The sequence below is a fragment of the Mobula hypostoma genome, chromosome 5 (assembly GCF_963921235.1).
Source record: "Mobula hypostoma chromosome 5, sMobHyp1.1, whole genome shotgun sequence".
Taxonomy (NCBI): Eukaryota; Metazoa; Chordata; class Chondrichthyes; order Myliobatiformes; family Myliobatidae; genus Mobula; species Mobula hypostoma.
In genome coordinates this window covers 35,559,501-35,578,670 of record NC_086101.1, presented here as the reverse complement: position 1 = coordinate 35,578,670, position 19,170 = coordinate 35,559,501, and the positions used below count along the sequence as shown (strand labels likewise).

At 42.5% G+C, this 19,170-nt stretch overlaps 1 protein-coding gene across 2 annotated transcripts in view; it reads left to right on the top strand.

Moving 5' to 3' along the window:
• Window positions 1-16,776, top strand: part of itgbl1 (integrin, beta-like 1) — a 200,135-nt gene extending 183,359 nt beyond the window's left edge. For both annotated transcript variants that reach the window (XM_063047504.1, XM_063047503.1), the window contains one exon: window positions 15,969-16,776. In XM_063047504.1, coding sequence (XP_062903574.1) covers window positions 15,969-16,060 — 92 coding nt within the window. In that variant the 3' untranslated portion in view covers window positions 16,061-16,776. The remainder of the gene's footprint in view (window positions 1-15,968) is intronic.
• The last annotated feature ends 2,394 nt before the right edge of the window (window positions 16,777-19,170 follow it).

The window sequence follows — 19,170 nt, the reverse complement described above, 5'->3', positions numbered from 1 at the left end:
ATCACTGATTGCTGTAAAACCATTGTGCTGTTACACTATGGTGAATCTTTGGTATTCTGTACCTATGGAGGTGGAGACATTGAGTGTTTTCAAGGGAGCATTGGAAGATGGGTGAGTTGAGGGCAATGGGAAAGTGATCTCACCAGCCATGAGTTTTTACAGGAGGCAGAAACTTTGTCCTCCTCGTCTTACATTAGAAGTTAGCGGGCAGCAAAAAATAATCCATCTACCATTATTTTTAAAGTTTTAAATCTTCCTAGATCTCAGTGTTTCCTCTGGCTAAAGCCAAGAGTTCCAAGTCAGGAAAATGTTTAGCATCACTCTTCTGAAAATAACAACATTTAATAACATTTGGATGTGAGGCTTTACCAATCAATTATCAACAATCAAACAGACTATTTCATCAGATACCAAGTATCAAATCAATGCATTGCCGCTATTGATTTTTGTACTGGAAGTGCCCAGAACTACAAATGGACTTCAGTGAAGGGTTGCAAATCCAATTTTAAATTGACTTGCTGGTTGATAGCCTCTGAAATATCAAACTACTAAAAACTGTCGCAAGAAATAAGAATCGGTGAATCTAGCAGATCAACTTTGTAGGAAATGTATTCTGAAGTAAGGTTGTTGCCCCGAGACATTAACTCTGCCTCTCCCTCTCTCACTCTCTCTCTCCACTGATGCTGCCTGACCTGCTGACTGACTCCATCCTCTGCCTTTATTAAGTTACCCTTTCAGCTCTGCTATCGTGCCTTTACTTGGGGTGACACGGTAGTGTAACGCTATCATAACACCAGTGACTCAGGTTCATTTCCTGCCCTTGTGCCTGAGGAGCTTCTACGTTCTACCCGTGGCTGCATGGGTTTCTTCTGCGTGCTCCATTTCCCTCCCACGTTCCAAGGTCATAGGGGTCATGTGGGTGCAATGGGGCGGTGTGAGCTTGTTTTGCCAGAAGGGCCCATTACACAGAGGACTCATCCTCAGAACAGAGGGGCTCCCTTTTAGACCGTAAATGAAGAGGAATATTTTTAGTCAGGGAGTCGTGAATCTGTGGAATTCTTTGCCACAGGCGGCTGCGGAGGCCAAGTCTTATTGATATTTAAGGCAGAGGTTGCTAGATTCTTGATTGTTGAGGGCATGATGGGATATGGGAAGGAGGCAAGAGATTGGGGCTGAGAAGACAGTTGGATCAGCCAGGATGAAATGACGGAGTGGACTCGATCGGCCAAATGGCCTAATTCTGCTCCTATATCTTATGGTTGCCATGCTGTATCTCTAAGTAAATAAATGAGTGGCTGCTTTTCTCCCAGTCCCTACTTTGCCAAAGCCTGGATTATCAGCATGAAACTGCATTGTGCTAATATGCTGGAGCTTGCTGGGAGATGTCAGCAGTGATGTGCTAGTCATGTGCTTATGGTCATCCCACAAGGGAGAGGAAACTTGGAACTTGCGCATGAAAATGGAAGTCCCCAGCTGCTTGGAAAAGCTGGGCATTCAAAGATCCTGGTAGCGGAACAGAAACCATGGTGCATTTTCTCAGCATTCTCACTGGGGAATCAGCTGCTGGGCTTATACTGTGTTTAGGGCAGCTGTTGAAAGGAAGAGCCCTCTCATCTTAATGCAGAGGCAGAAGGGCAGGAGGAAGGGAACTATCAACTTTCTTTAAGTATCTTTTTAATTGTTTGAAATTACTTTAAGCGATTCAATGTTTTAATTGTTCCCTTTGTAAAATTTTATAACTTTTGGATATTAGCAGTAGTTTGAAAAATGTGAAGTCTTTGGCAGTTTTGACAGCTGGCAAAGCTGTGGGCCTGGCTTTTGCTGACTGTAGAGCTTTCTCTGATCCATCCACCCACCATCATGAAGTCACATCCTCACCATGTAGGATATGGCCAGGAAATCAAGAAAGTTTGTCATTTTTCTATATAACAGCAGCAACCTGCTTGTGTTCAGAGTTGGCAGTAAGTTCCTGACCATTGAACTTTTTGGAAAAAGTCTGGATAAAGAATTGTGTTTCTAAATTACTTCTAACAAGAGTAGGATGTTCCAGAGTTATTAGCAGCCAATGAAATATCCTTCTGTAGTGGTGTAATGTGGGTCACGTGAAAGTCTGTTTGTGCACAGTAAGCTTCCATAAGCAGCAATATGGCTTGATAGAGTCAGTAGAGACTAAAGATGCTAGAATCTGAAGGAAGTCAGTGGGTCAGCCAGCATCTGTGGAAGGAAAGCTTCAGACAGCTTTCATGAAGATAAAGAGTAGATAGCCAGTATAAAGACGTGGGGGAAGGGGTGGAGCAAGAGCTGGCAGGTGATAGTGGATCCTGGTGAGGAGGGGTGATAGGCAGATGGAGGCGAGGAAAATGGAAATGGCAAAAGAAGCTGGGAGGTGATAGGTGGAGGGTAGAATCTGATAGGACAGGAAAGTGAAGTGGGGAAACGAGAGAGGGAGGTGGGAGGGTCAAGGGGGCCTAGTGGGAGGGGTCTGAGTGGAGGAAGGGAGAGACTGGATGATGGGGGTGGGGTGAGGTTTGGTGTAAGAGGAACTGAACACATCAGAAAGAGACAGAAAAGAGACAGAGGAGAAGGAGTTTCACAGAAGTTGGAGAGTTGAGCACTCGTGTGATTGGGTTGTGGACTCCCCAGGGGAGTGTGAGGTCCTGTTTATCCAGTGCACACTCAGCCTCAGCCCGGTAGTGGAGGAGGCTGAGGATAGACAGGCTGGTGTGCGGATGGGATTTAAAATCACTGGCAACCAGGAGCTCCGGATGGTCATGGAAGATGGAGTGAAGGTGTTCGGTGAAGGGATCTGAGCTTCTTCCAACTAATGTAGGGGAAGCCACATTGAGAGTATGTGGCTCAATAATCCATTTTCCAGAAATGCTGGATGAGGGATGAGCATTGGCCAAAGAGACCAGAGATGCACAAACATTGCCCAACATGCCTATTATAGGTTACTTATAGCAATCTAGAGAGTGGATGCAGTGTGGGTAAGAGGAGATGGGGTGAGAAAGAGAGAAATGATTTCCTGTCAGATTGTTGCTGGACTGTTGAGCAAGCAATGTATTGAAACCTCAGAGGTTTCATTTCCAACATGGTGGAAAATATTAAGTATAGAGCCACAGAACACTACAGCGCAAACGCACCATATGAGGGCACAGCCATCTAGTCCCAATTACTTGCATTTGCCCCATATCCCTCCAGACTCTACAATAATATTATTGTACCTGCCTCAACCACTCTTTCTGGCAGCTCGCCACCCTCTCTGTGAAAAAGATGCCCCTCAATCCCTTCCCAATCATTTCCCTGTAAACCTATGCCCCTAGTTTTGGACTTCCCTACTCTGGGTGAAAGACCGTTATCTATGCCTCTCATAATTTAAAACACTTCTATAATGCTGCCCCTCATTTTCCTATGTTCCATAGAAAGACTTTTCCCTGTATCTCAGGTCCTCTGGTCCAGGCAACATCATGGTAAATCTTCTCTGTACACCTTCCAGTTTAACCACATCCTTCCTATAACAGGGTGACCAAACCTGGAGGGCAGGCAGTACTCCAAGTGTAGCCTCACCACGGACTTTTATGACCGCAACGTAATGTCCCAACTCTTATACACGGTGCCCTGACTGATGAAGGCCAATTTGCTAAATGCCATCTTCATCTCCCTAAAGATAAGAGATCCTGCAGATGCTGGAAGTCTTGAACAATTTTGAAAGTGCATGCATACATTTCTAAATGACAATAAACGAGGACTGAGTGTCCTCATAATCTAATCTAAAAAAAAATGATTGAGGAACTCAGCAAGTCAGGCAGCATCCATGGAGGGGAATAAACAGTTGACGCTTTGGCCCGAGATCCTTCATCAGGAATCTAGACCAAGTGAAGGATCTCAGCCCGAAAATTTCACCTCCATAGATACTGCCTGACTTGCTGAATTCCTTCAGCATTTTGTGTGTGCTCTTCACCACCCCGTCTACATGTGATGCTGCTTTCAATGAACATTGCATTTGTGTCCATTATCAGTGCAAGTTAGCAGAATATAGCTTGATACATTTTCAAATGGACCAACACAGCAGAATGGCACTTTGCTAGTTGTAAGTAATTGGCCTGTATTCTCCCTTCTCGCTGTGTGGTAATCCATGATGACATTTCCTCTGGTGTTGCAATCTGATGCTTAAACCAAGATTCCCAGACAAACTTGGCAGCAGTGATCAAAACGTTAAGGCAGCACTATTCAGATCTAAAGGGCACCAAAGATCAAGGCTCTGGGGAGGGCAGATAAAAGAATTCAGATATCAGACATTTAAACAATTGAGCAATTGCAAAGTCTTCCCCGTTTTTAATGTAATTAATTCCAAGACTGCAATAATACATTAAAAGATGTAGAAAGGTATGTATCTGTCCCACAGAGCTGAAATAAACAGCTTGATTCAAGTCAGAAATACGTATATACTGTATATGGCCCCATTCAAAGTAACTGCAAGAACAGGAAGCCCATGTTCTCTTGATTTCTACTGTGCCGGCTGTGCTTCAGTGGATGCACCCTGGAGTCCTGAATCGGGTTTAATATCACTGACGTATGTTGTGAAATCCATTGTTTCGCAACAGAAGTACAGTGCAATATATATAAAAAATACTTTAAATTACAATAGGAAATAAATTTTAAAAAAATGCAATTGTTTAAGTAGTGCAAAAGTCGTTTCACTGTTCATTCACAAATCTAGTGGCAGAGGGGAAGATGCTGTTCCTAAAACATTGCGTGTGTGTCTCCTCCCTGGTGGTACAGTAGTAATAAGAAGGGAGCACATTATGGGTGATGGGGGTCCCTAACGATGGAGGGCACCTTTCGGAGGCATCGTTTTTAAAGATGTCTTCAATGCTGGGAAGGCTAGTGCCCATGATGGAGCTGTCTGCAGTTATCTAAAGGTTATAGTTCCAAGGCTCCATCCAGAGACATACATCTAGACTGATGATGGAATGCAGGAGGCTACACTCTCAGTGGCGTGAGATGTTGAACTGATTCTCCAACTGCACGCATTAGAAGCTGCAGTTCCTCAGTTAGATCTTATCTGGTGTAGCATCCATTGCTATAGCCTAAAATTCTGAAAATGCAAATGTATCTTCAGTTTTGATTGAAGGGGTTCAGACTGAAGAGAGAACAAGTGTTTGGCAGATGTTGAGGGAGATCAGGAGCAAGTCAAAAGACCAGCATTTTCCTGGGTAGCCTCCAATCTGATGGCATGAATATTGATTTCTCTAACCTCTGGTAATATTTCCCCTCACTGTTCCTCTTCTTCCATTCCCTGCTCTGCCCCCACTCTTACCTCTTTTACTCATCTGCCTATTACCTCCTCCAGTGACCCTCTTCCTTCCCTTTCTTCCTTGGTCAACTCTTCTCTCCTATAAGATTGTCTTCTTCAGCCCTTTAGGTTGGTAATGGACCTCAAGAAAGGGAGTTTGTGGGGTGCCTCAGAGATGGATTCTTACAGCACCTTGTATTAGAGCCTACCAAGGAGAAGGCAATTCTGGATCTAGTGTTGTGCAATGAGCTAGATTTGATAAGGGAACTCGAGGTAAAGGAGCCATTAGGAGGTAGTGACCATAATATGATGTTTTAATCTACAATTTGACAGAGAGAAGGGAAAATCGGAAGTGTCACTTGAACAAAGAGGACTATGGAGCCATGAGGGAGGAGGTGGCCAAAGTTGACTGGAAAGATACCCTATCAGGGATGACAGTGGAACAACAATGGCAGGTATTTCTGGGAATAATACAGAAGGTGCAGGATCAGTGCATTCCAAAGAGGAAGAAAGATTCTAAGGAGAGTAAGGGGCGACTGTGGATGACAAGGGAAGTCAAGGACAGTATAAAAATAAAGGAGAGGAAGTATAAAATAGCAAGGATGAGCAGGAAGCCAGAAGATTGGGAGACTTTTAAGGAGCAACAGAAGATAAGTAAAAAGGCAATACAGGGGGAAAAGATGAGGTACGAAGGTAAGCTAGCCAAGAATATAAAGGAGGATAGTAAAAGCTTCTTTAGGTATGTGAAGAGGAAAAAAATAGTTAAGACCAAAGTTGGGCCCTTGAAGACAGAAATGGGTGAAATTATTATGGGGAACAAGGAAATGGCAGAGGAGCTGAACAGGTACTTTGGATCTGTCTTCACTAGTGAAGACACAAACAATTTCCCAGATGTAATAGTGACCAGAGGACCTAAAGTAATGGAGGAACTGAAGGAAATTCGCATTAGGCAGAAAATGGTGTTGGGTAAACTGATGGGACTGAAGGCTGATAAATCCCCAGGGCCTGATGGTCTGTACAGCAGGCAGTGAAGAAAGCTAATGGCATGTTGGCCTTCATAACAAGGGAAGCTGAGTATAGGAGCAAAGAGGTCCTTCTGCAGTTGTACAAGGCCCTGGTGAGACTCCACCCGGAGTATTGTGTGTAGTTTTGGTCTCCAAATTTGAGGAAGGACATTCTTGCTATGGAGGGAGTGCAGCGTAGGTTCATGAGGTCAATTTCCAGGATGGCGGGACAGTCATATGTTGAAAGATTGCAGTGTATGGGCTTGTATACTCTGGAATTTAGAAGGATGAGAGAAGATCTGATTGAAACATATAAGATTATTAAGGGATTGGACACACTAGAGGCAGGACACATATTTCCGATGTTGGGGGAGTCCAGAACCAGAGGCCGCAGTTTAAGAATAAGGGGTAGACCATTTAGAACGGAGTTGAGGAAAAACTTTTTCACTCAGAGAGTTGTGGATCTGTGGAATGCTCTGCCTCAGAAGGCAGTGGAGACTAGTTCTCTGGGTTCTTTCAAGAAAGAGTTAGATAGAGCTCTTAAGGATAGCGGAATCAAGGGATATGGGGAGAAGGCAGGAACAGGGTACTGATTGTGGATGATCAGCCATGATCACAGCGAATGGTGGTGCTGGCTCGAAGGGCTGAATGGCCTATGCCTGCATCTATTGTCTATTATCTTTTCCATTGATCACCTCCCAGCTTCTCACTTCATCCCCTCTCCCCCACCCCAGCCTCCTATTTTCCCTCTCACCTGGCTTCATCTATCACCTTCTGGCTTATACTCCTTTCCCTGACTTTTTTATTTTTCCCCTTCTTTTCCAGTCCCGATGATGGGTCTCGGCCTGAAACATCAACTGCTTGTTCCTTTCCATAAAGGAAAGGAACCTTCTAAGTTCCTCCAGCATTTTGTTGGTGTCACTTTGGATTACTGTCTTCATAGTTTCCCTTGAACATGAACTCAATTGTGAAGGAAATTTGTTTAAAATTTATGAAAAAGATGCCTACACCTATTTTGTGAGTTCTCCTCTATTTCTTCCATTGCCCCACTTGCTGTAATCTCCAATCACGCTGTGCTTACAGATACTTGTCCATCTACCTGACTTCCCTGCAAAGCAACTGCAGTTAAACCTTTAGGAGACTGTGTGGGAGGTGGTGAGACCTTTGAAAATCATGAGATGAAGAGAAGTAAATTACTCATGAAAACTTAGAATAGGAAATTGCATTGTTATAGAATATTCCATCAGAGAAGCGCTTTAATGGTGTACTGCAATTTGCCATAAATTTATTGTAAAATTTTGTAGGAGGTGGCCTTATGTGACATTTCAACTGGAACATTGGAAATATAGTTAACTGTTTAATGGTGTCAAATGAAATATTCATCAGAACCAAAAAGGTGGCAGGAATTCAAATGGCGATTGTTTTAATGAGTTCAATTACAATGCAACTTTCCCAGAGAGGCAGTGTGGTTCATCTCAAACATCACTGGAATGCCTAGCGTTGCAGCTGCAGTTATCTTCAGTGGTATTTTGTACATGGAAAGACTTCCAAATCACTGTGACATGGCACCAGTACATCATGGCGTAACTCTGCTGTGTACGGGGTGGCACCGTGTGCAGGGCTCCAGTGACTGGCTGCAGATTGACCCTAAGGTATATGTGACAAGCCTTGATGAAGGTGTGGGGAAACAAAATAGGATGGGCAGCTTTGGTATTAATGCATGGTCTATGGTTGGGGTGGATTTGTTGGGTTGACTGGCCTGCTTTCATCCTGTATCATTATAGAAGTGGACATTCTTCTAAAGAGCTTAGTGGTAGAAAAGCACTCTTGTCTAACTAGTACATAAGGCAAAAAGTAGAGCAAACTGTCAGGCAGATGTCTTCTCAGAAGTTCCCCAGCTCTGGTCGAACATAAGGGAAGGTGAATACAAGGGTACAAGAATACAAGCTCATCAGAAAAGTGAAAACAGGTTGAAAGCTTTACTATATACCTAAAAAGGAAAGGTCTCACAAAGGTTAGTGTGCATACTTCACTCACTGAGACAGGGGATAGCATTTTGGAGAATACGACACGGCAGTGAAGATAAAGAAATGTTTTACACTTTTCTTTGTGAAAGGTGAAAAAAACCTTCCCAGAAGTAGTGTAGAACAAGATGTCTAGGATGAATGAGAAATTAGCATAAGTGATAGAAAATAGGATTAGAGAAACTACTAGGCCTGAAAGCTCATAAATACCCAGGACCTGACAATCTATTAGCTCCCACCGCCCTCTATATATTAGCTCAATCACTGCACTGCAATGTAAACACTTTAAACCACTTTTTATAATGCTGTTTATATGTAAATATATGTCAATATTTATGTATTTATGCACGTCTTATTCCATATCCATTCTTTAACCTCTATTTTGAATATAATTCTTTATAATTGTTGTACGCTGTTGTTTTTGTTGCATACTGTGACAACAGACCACAGTAAATTCCTAATACATGTAAATGTATCTGGCGAATAAAGTTGTTCCTTGATCCTTCATCCTTGATCAGCATCCCAAGCTTTGGAAAGGGGTGGCTGTTGAAATTACGGAAGCTATTACCTTAAAAAATTCCACAGATTCTACACTGGTTCCCACAGACTGGAAGTTAGTAAATGTAACCCAGTTGTGTAAGACAACAAGCTGAGGGAAGACAGGATATGATCGATCAGTTAGGTGGGACAATGCTGGGTCTGTTACTCAGGAAGTGCTAACAGGGCACTTTGAATTAATAATGGAGCTAGACAGAGTCAATGTTAGTTAGAGCTTTATTGTCATTGCTGAGGACAACAAGATTGCAGTGTAACCTCATTCAGTGCAAAACAGCAGACTGGCAATTCAATTACTGAAAAAACACAATGACTAAATTTAAAAATAACATCTGAGTTATTTAGAGTGACATCTATGCTACAACAGAATTAAAAACAAACAGCTCTAAAATTAAAAGAAACAGTGGCCGCCCCATTCAAGTGTTGCACGTGCCCATGTTCAACAATACAATCATTGAATATAAAATAGCATCAAGAGTTATGCCCATGTAATTCACTAGGTGCTTATGGATTATGGGTGGGTGAGGGGCTTTGGTCAGTTGCATGACAGCCCTGGGGAAAAAGCAGTTTTTCATTCTGATGTTCGTGCAGAAATGTTTCTGTATCTCTTGCTAAATGGTAGAAGATTGAACAGGTGATTATTGGGGAGGGATGAGTCCATCACGATTTTGTGAACCTGTCATAGACATTATGAGTTGTAGATGGTTTCCACATCTGGTAGTTATGTCCCAATGATGTTCTGTGCAGTCCTGAAGATTCATTGGAGTACTTTTTGGTCGAACTTGTTGCAGTAGGTCAGAATGCTCTCAATTACGTATTAGTATAAGGAGCTTTCGAGGCAGCTTTTCTCTCTTTAAACTTCTAAGGTACCATAGGTGCTACTGAGCCTTCCCGACTATCAAGGAGGTGTTGGTGGTCCAAGAGAGCTCCTCGGTGATGTCAATAGGGAATTATGAATGTGAAAAGTTTGGCAAGTACATTAAAAAGTTTTGCAGTTAAAACTGCAACATCAACAAGTGGAAAGAAGTGAAGACAATAGGTTTATACATCCATCCGACCTTTGATTAAGTGACACAAGACAGTACATTGACTTGGGGTAGTATACTGGCAGGGACTGAGGACTGATTAATGGACAGAAAGGAGGGAGCAAGAATAAACTTGGAAATGGTAATGAGTGTATCTGCAGAGAGCAGGTAGCCCTCTGGCACCATCTTACATTGATTCTTCATCCCTCTTCCATCTGCCTATCCCCTGGATCCACCTATCACATGCTAGCTCTTGCTCCACCCACCTTTTTATTCTGGCTATCTCACCTTTCTTTCCGGTGCTGGAGAAGGGTCTCAACTCAAAACATTGCCTGCCTATTTCCCTCCATTGATGTTGCCTGCCCCACCGAGTTCAACCTTTGTTTGTTGCAGTAGGAATATAAAGTGCAAGTTGGATTAAAAAGCTTCAACTGATCAGGTGATTTCCAGCAGGCAGTGGATATAAATTTGCACAAAGGTCTTTTAGATCAACTATCACATGCTAGCTGATGTGATAGCATTTTTAGCACGTGTACATAAAAACACTGAAACTTAAAAGTGAAATGCCTTGACCAACGCAGTCCGAGGATGTGTCAGGACAGCCCGCGAGTGTCACCATGCTTCCGGCACCAAACCTTACTAACCCTAGTGTGTATGTTTTTGGACTTTGGGAGGAAACCAGAGCACCTGGAGGAAACCCACACGGTCATGGGGAGAATGTACAAACTCCTTGCAGGAGAGCAGCGGGAATGGTGCTCTGAAGCACTATGCTAATCACTGTGTTACCATGCTGCCCTACCATTGTGGAGGAGGAATTTTATTTTTTTTTAATTGAGATAGGCCCTTCTGGCCTTTCGAGCTGTGCCACCTAGCAACCCTAGCCCCTAGTCTAATCATGGGGCAATTTACAACTGGTACGTAAATTAACTTTTAACTTACGCACTAACTTTCTAACTGGTATGGTTTTGGACTGCGGAAGGAAATCAGAGCAGTCATGGGGAGAACATACAAACTCCTACAGGCAGCGACGGGATTTGAACCTGGGTTGCTGGTACTGTAGAGCATTGTGCTAACCATTACGCTCCTGAGGTAGGAGGTAACATGGTAATGTGGGTGGAAGGCAGTGTGGCCAGCAGGAAACAGAGAATGGGTGTACGTACAAGAAACTGGAATGGAATACTGAAAATTACTGGAGGAACTCAATGGGTCCTTTTCTGATAGGCAAGGCATAAGGCATGAAGCACGAGCCTCAGCTTTATATAGTTTATATAAGTGACATGGATGAAGTCACTAGAGGTACGCCTGCTAAATCTGCTGAATGACACAGAGATTAGTGGAAAAGAGGACATACAGAGGTTAAAAGGGCTAGAGGGAATTTGCGAGTGAGCAAAGATTTTCCAAATGGAGGATAGTGCAAAGTCATGGCTAAGAGGATTATCACCTCAACCCTGTATTCCGTCTACCTCTGGTAACTTTCCATCTCTTTGCTTGTCAGGAACATATTGATTATTCAGGCAGAGAAAAAAGCATTTTATCAAAGCAGTGAGTAATTGCAGAGCTCTGTGCTGAAGAGGGTTAGTGTAGAGGGACAGCAAGTAATTAGGAAATGAGGAGAATTATATTGTTCATAGCAAGGGGAATTGAATACAAAAGTAGCTGGGTGATGCTTCAATTATAGAGGGCATTGGTGAGACTACTAGTGTACTGTGTATAGTGTTGCTCTCCTTAATTAAGGAGGGACATGAATGCATTGGACATAGCTAAGGGGAGATTTACAAGATTAATAAATGGAATAAGTTGATTGTCTAATGATGAAATGTTGGAGAGGGCGGAGAGGGTTGTATCTGGTGGAGTTTAGGGGAGTGAAAAGGGTTGAAACATTGAATGTGAGGATGTGGAGACAAGGTTTCCTTTTGCAATCAGTGTTTTAAAGAAATAAGGGTTGGCCATTACAGATGAAAAAAAAAATTCCCTTTTGGAGGGTTGTGAAATTTTACAACTCACTCCCTCAGAGAGTGGTGGAAAAGTTTTGGAATATTTTAAAGGCTGAGGTTGATAGATTGTTGATAAACTGTGGGTTGGAGGGGCGGTGAGGGTGCAAGGAGGTAGTGAAATGTTACCAGGAGTGGGCAGCAACATAGGAATGAGATGGAGAGCCTAGTGACATGGTGTCAAGACAACAACCTTTGCCTCAGTGTCAGAAAAACAAAACAGCTGGTCACTGACTTCAGGAAGTCGGTGTCCATACCAATAGTGCTGAGGTGCAGATGGTTGAGAACTTTAGGTTCCTGGATGTGAACGTCACCAATATCCTGTCCTGGTCTAGGCATGTAAGTGCAATGGCTAAGAAATCACACAAGAAATTCCTCAATAGGCAAAGGGTATTTGGCATGTCCCCAATGACACTCACCAACATTTATAGATTTATCATAGAGAAAAAAATATGGATTTATCCTATCTGGGTGCATTATCTGCCCCAGACCACAAAATTTCTTCAGAGTTGTGGGCACAATTGAGCACATCACGTAAACCAGCCTCCTCTCCTTAGACGCTGGCCATTCTTCCTTCTGCCTTGGGAAAGCAGCCAATTATGGACCCCTCCCACCACAGACATTACCACTTTTTCATTGGGCAGAAGAAACTAAAGATTGAAGAAATGTCCCAAGGTTCAACAGCTTTTTCCCTGCTGTTGTAAGACTCCTAGCCAGACCTCTTGTACATTAAGGATAAATTCTTAATCTCCCAATGTACCTCGTCATGGCTGTTGCATCTTATTGTCTACCTGCACTGCACCTTCTCTGTAACTGTAACATCATGTCCTGTATTTAGTTATTGCTTTTTTCTTGTACTACCTTGATAAACCTATGTTTTGAGATGATTTGACTAAAATTTTTCACTGAATCTTGGTATATGTGATTGTAATAAACCAATTACCAATTACAATGAGATCAGCCACGATCTCACTGAATGGTGAAGCAGCCACGAAGGGCCAAATGGCCTGTTCCTGCTTCTACTTCTCATGTTCAGGTTAAAAGTGCTCAACAGATTCCTAAAGACATTTGCCTATAATAATCAGAATCAGAATCAGGCTTATTATCACCGGCATGTATTGTGGAATTTTTTGGCAGCGGCAGTTCAACGCAATACATGATAGTATAGAATGAAGAAAAATCAATCAATCATTCAATCAATCAATTACAATAAGTATATATGTATATATATGTATATATATATATATGTATATAGAATAGATTAAAATAGTACAAAAACAGAAATAATGTTCCTGAATCGCTGCGTGTGTGCCTTCAGGCTTCTGTACCTCCTACCTGATGGTACCTTGTCCTGGGTAATGGGGGTCCGCAATAATGGATGTTGCCTTTCTGAGGCACTGCTTCTTGAAGATGTTTGGGTACTACGGAGGTTAGTACCCAAGATGGAGATGACTAATTTTATGACTTTCTGTAGCTTCTTCAGTCCTGTGCAGTAGCCCTCCCACCACCCCGCACCACCCCCTGCACCAGACAGTGATGCAGCTTTTCAGAAGACTCTCCACGGTACATCTATATAATCAATGTGTGGGAAGATCTGATCAGTTCCTTAATTTTGTTCATTCTTCCATTGCCATGGGTGCCATTGCCTCAATTCCACTTCCAAATGGTTTCAGGAGGCAGTTGGAAGTCCTCCAGCAATGTGTTTGATGTCACAGTTGGGTTGGATCAGGTAAAGGTGGTTGCAGTTTGTCATCATCAGGGAGGAGGCACAGGAGCCTGAAAATCCACACTCAACATTTTAGGAACAGCTTCTTTCCCTCCACTATCATATTTCTAAACAGTCCATGAACCCATGAACACCACCTCACTATTCCCCCTTCACACTGTTTACTTATTTATTTTTATTGTAAGTTAAGGTAATTTCTTTTCTTGCACTGTGCTGCAGGCATGTAACAGCAAATTTCACAACATATGTCAGTGATATTAAACCTGATTCTGATTCTGACAAAGGGGGAGAAAGGTTTGTATGAAAATGTGGTGGATGGACTTTTACCACTGAGTGACTGAACTGAGTGTAAGCTCCACAAAATGCTGTGGAGGGACTCGATCTCATGTGTCTGGACATGTGATGGTATTGGATTTGCTGTCTGCAAAGTTCTGAACTTTGACGAAGATCTTAAGCCTTATCCAATATAGACGGCCAGGGTAACCTCACTAAAGGGAGGTTATACTGTAGCCATCTACTCTTCGAATGCTAGATCAATTCCCTGTTTATTCTCCATGGTCAGTTTAACTACCAATGCCCGCTATTTGACCTATCAAGGAGGAGATACCTCCAGCAAATTAAGTAGTTTAAATTAAGTAGTGTTCATTTATTTTCAGTGATACACATTTGTATTTATATAAAATTCTTAAAGTACATTTAAAACTCACAGAGGTTTCTATGTTATAAAAAATTTCCAAATTACAAGCGATTTCAAAAACACAAAAGATTTCCAAAACACCGGTATAATTCATGTAAGCAGAAAAGACATATGAACAAGTTGCAGATGAATGAATCATCTGTTGCAGAATTCAAAGGCAGAGGAATGGACTCTAGTCATCCTGTCTTTCTGTTATTCTTCTTGTCATTCGTTGATCATTCATAACAATTCAGACTGCTGTCTTACAATTATACAGTTTTTTGCTACTTGGTGACTTCATGTGCATGTGATACTTTTAGTAACATTTGTCAGGCCAGGTGAATGCATTGTGTAAGTCGGAGCAGACCCCATTGTTTTCTCTTGAGTAAATAATGGGCCGAAGAGGACCCTATTGTTCACTTGTTTTTGACAAAAGTCTGAGCAAAGAATATCGGTTGGAAGTTTGACTTACTCAAAAACAACCCTTTGACCCCTGGAAGAGTCAGCTGCTGTGTTAGAAAGCTGAGCTTGGCAAAAGGCCACACCCCACCCCACCCCTCACCCTGGACAGTGAATATCCCATCACAAATACTAGTCAGATCCCTGGGTTTACGGGTTCATTCAGTTCACCATTCTGTTACTGCATTCCATCTGGATGCAAAACACCTTGCTACTGCAACTGCTTTCCACATGACCACAAGGAACTGCAGAAAGTTGTGAACACAGCACAGGACGTCACAGGAACCAGCCTCCCTATGAACTCTGTCTATACTTCTCACTGCCTCAGTAGAGCAGCCAACTCAATCAAAAGCCCCAGCCACCCTGAACATTCTCTCTTCTCCCTTCTCCAAGTGAGCAGCTGATACAAATGCCTGAGAGCACATACGATCAAGCTCAAGGACAGCTTCTATCCTACTCTTACAAGACTTTTAAACAGACCTCTTGTATGATATGATGGATTCTTGGCCTCACAATCTACCTTGTCGTGATCTTGCACTTTATCATTTACCACTGCACTGCACTTGTATATTTTATTCTGCATTGTTATTGATTTATCTTATCCTAACTCAATGCACTGTGTAACCATTTGATCTGAACGAACGGCCTGCAAGACCAGCTCTTTGCTGCATCTTGGTACATATGACAATAATAAACCAATACCAATACCTATACTTCCCTCCTGATTTCAATAATGTGCAGACCCATTAAGAAGATAAGACAGATCTCCTGAATGTAATATCAGATGGAGATCTATGAAGCTGCAATGAATTCATATGCTGGTACACAGCAGTCAATATTCTGCGCATGCTCGACAGACCAGAGGGCATCAGTGGCGGTGGAGACACAACATCTACTGTTTGTTTTATAGTGAATTCCCAGTATCCTGCATTTGGATTCAAAATAAGAATCAGAATTAAGTTTATTATCACTGACATATGTCATCAAATTTGTTGTTTTACAGCGGCAGTACACAGCAAGACATAAAGTTACTATAAGATAAAGATTACTGTAATTGTCATCTCACTGTTCTGCGATGTAATCGCAAAACTGCTGCTATCTAAGAGTCAGAGAGCCAAACTACTTGGAAGGCAGGCCCTTCGGCCCAACTTGCTCATGCCAGCCTAGTTGCAGATATTCCTCTAAACCTGTCCTATGTATATCTTGTTGCAGGGAATGGAGTCTGCAACTGTGGGATCTGCGACTGCTGGGACGAATGGACCGGGAATGCTTGTGAAATCTGGATCGGTTCAGGGAGCTACTGAAGAGTCAACAGCTTTCATATCCTTAATCATCTGTGGTGGAAACTAAGCCACTTTTTATGCTCAAGGATATTTTGAGATGCACTGTCTTCACCACTCCACATCGTTACTTGCTAATGTTTCCATTTTAGGACAGTTGCTTTCCATGTTCCAGAGGAAGGTAACCGCTTCATCACCAATGCTCCAGCGTAAATGGCAGGATGACCTTTAATAAATAATAGTTATTGGCCTGGGGAATCTGACAAGCATATTACTGTCGGGCATGATGCGTTATAATGACTAGCTTCAGTAACTTGCCATTTACAGATACAGTGACAAACAGTTTCCTTGTATGCAAAGCAAACTCTTAGGAATTGAGTTACAAAAATGTTTTTTGGGTAATTACTAAATGAGCGAAAGGCTAATTATGAGGAGATACTGTTGACAATAAATCTGCAAATGGCTGAGAGTTTTAACGCATCTACTGATGAATGTTTCAATAACCCTGGATTTGTACAGGGACTAATAGTCATTGATTAAATGATTTGAACAGCAGTTACAGCTTGCTTATACTGTCTATGTTTTAGCGTGCCTTTATAAAGAGTTACTTGGACTTTGAATAAAATGAATGACACACCGAAGCGTTTGCTAAGCCTCTCTGATTTGTAAACAATTCCAAGAAATTGATTCACCTGCACAACAACGAGCAAACAAGAAAATTTTCTTCATTAAAATTCTCTAAAAATAACTCTATAAAAACAGTATGATAAAATTATGTTGCCAGCTACATCATGAATGACGCAATACTCTGCAGAAACCTGTCCTACAGACCGTTTCAAAATAATTCATCGTACAAGGACAATCCCTTTCAATAAATTCCATTTATTAAGAATAATTATGTGCTTTTATTGATATCTTCTATTTTTAGAACCTGCCTTTCCAAGGTTACTGATGGATGCTAGCAGTTTTCATGATCTGTGGAATAACCAAGCACTTTGCAGGAATTTTGATGTGTACTCATTGTATGGGCACTTGGCAACTAATTTATACGCATCAGGAACCCAGTCGAATATTGCTCAGACAATGTGATAGAAGGGCGAGAGTGGAAAAGTGAGTTACACAAGATCTCTCTGAGAGAGAAGGCATTGAGTAATTGATTTGATCAGTGTTTATTGCAGCCCATCTGTGAACATGGAATAGAAACAAAACACTTAGCAGTTCAGGCAGCATCTGTGGAGAGAGGAACTGAGTTGACAATTCCAATCTCGGACCTTCATTAGATGCCTCTGTTTCTCTTTCCATAGATGCCGCCTCACCTGATGATTGTTTCCGGCACTTTCTGGGTTTGTTTCAGATTTCCAGCATCTGTAGTTCTTTTGGCTTTCATCGATCGTTGAGGGTGCCTCGGTTGGACTTCACCTCTGAAGGGCTACACCTCAGTGCCAACCTGAATTTCCCGGCTTAAGGCAGAAGCTCCATCCTCTGATTCATGACTGAGCATTAACAAAGTTAGAGGTGGAATCTAGTGGAGAGCTCCTGCCTGTGAGTGCACACTCAACGTTTCAGGCCGAGATCCTTCTTCTGGACTGGAGGAAAGGGGAAAGAAGCCAAAATGAAAAGGTGGGAAGAGAGGTGGTTTGCAAGAAGGCAGGTGATAGGTGAAGCCAGGTGAGGGGGAAGGTGGATGGTGGTGGAGGAGAGAGGTACATTCACCTATCAATCATTAGCTTGTATTCTTTCACCTCTCTCCACCTTCTTATTCTGGCTTCTTCCCCCTCCCTGACCTGCTGAGTTCCTCCAGCATTGTGTGTGTGTTTCTTTAGATTTGACATCCAGTCTGCATATTTAGCTTTACAAGTCAGAGAGAAGGGAGATGATACAAGAGATCAAGGGGCTGCCTGGCCAGTGGCCCAAGCAGGTGACAACTCTTCATTCATAAAGCATTGCTGTAATTACCAGGACCAGCATCCCTAATTGCCCCCAAATTTAGAATATCTTTATGATAAACTTCAACCCATTGAGTCTGCGAGGGCTCTGAGAGCAACATCATCAGTCTTATTTCCACCCTTATTTCTTCATAATGTATCTTCTTTCACCTAACCTTTAATTCCACCCAGGTCCTCCTATCGCCCACACACTGGGCAGCACTTTACAGCAACCAATTAACCTACCAATCCTCATGTCTTTGAGAGCTGGGAGGAAACCAGAGGGCCCAGGAGAACCCACATAGTCACAGGAAGAGCCTGCAAACTCCACACAGACAGCACTGAAGGTCAGGATGAAACTTTGGCCTCTGAAGAGGCAGCAGCTCTTTCCGCTGCACCACTGCATCTGCTTCTGATAGAGGACAGTTAAGTTAGTGTGGGTCAGGAGTCACATACCAGCCAAACCGGGTGAGGGCCCACATGGGACAGTGGTGCTGATGCAAGTTTTAACGATGAAGTGAATTTAAATCCTCCATTTGCCACAGTGGGGCTCAAACACGTGGCTCTAGATAACTAGCCCAAGAACATTACAACTATAAAATTTTGCTGTATAAAACTCTGGATAGACTACACTTGGAGTATTGTATTCAGTTCTGGTTATCTCATTACAGTAAGGATGTGGAAGCTTTAGATAAGGTACAGGGTGATCTGGTAGTTTTTGCTTATGATTCTTTTCATGCCGGGGGGGGGCGGGGGTTGATGTCTCTCTTTCAACTACTTCTATGGTTTGCCGTACTTTTTGACTATCTGGAGAAGACAAATTTCAGAGTTGTGTTCTGCATCCACACTTCGATAACGAAATGAACCTTAGAACCTCTGAGGAGATTTACTAGGATGCTGCCTGGATTAGACATCATGTCTTATGGGGAAAGGTTGACCGGCCTCGTGCTTTCTCTTTGGAGCGAAGAAGGATGATAGGTGACCTGATAGAGGTGCATGAGGTGATAAGAGGCACAGACAGAGTGAACACCCAGCACCTTTTGCCAGAGCGGCAATGAATATTATGAGGGGATATAATTATAAGGCAATTGGAGAAAAGTATGGGGGGGATGTTGGAGCTAGTTTTTTCTACACAGAATGGTAAGTGCATGGAGGACACAGCCAGATACATTAGGGACAGTTAAGAGACTCTATAAAACCTACCGAATG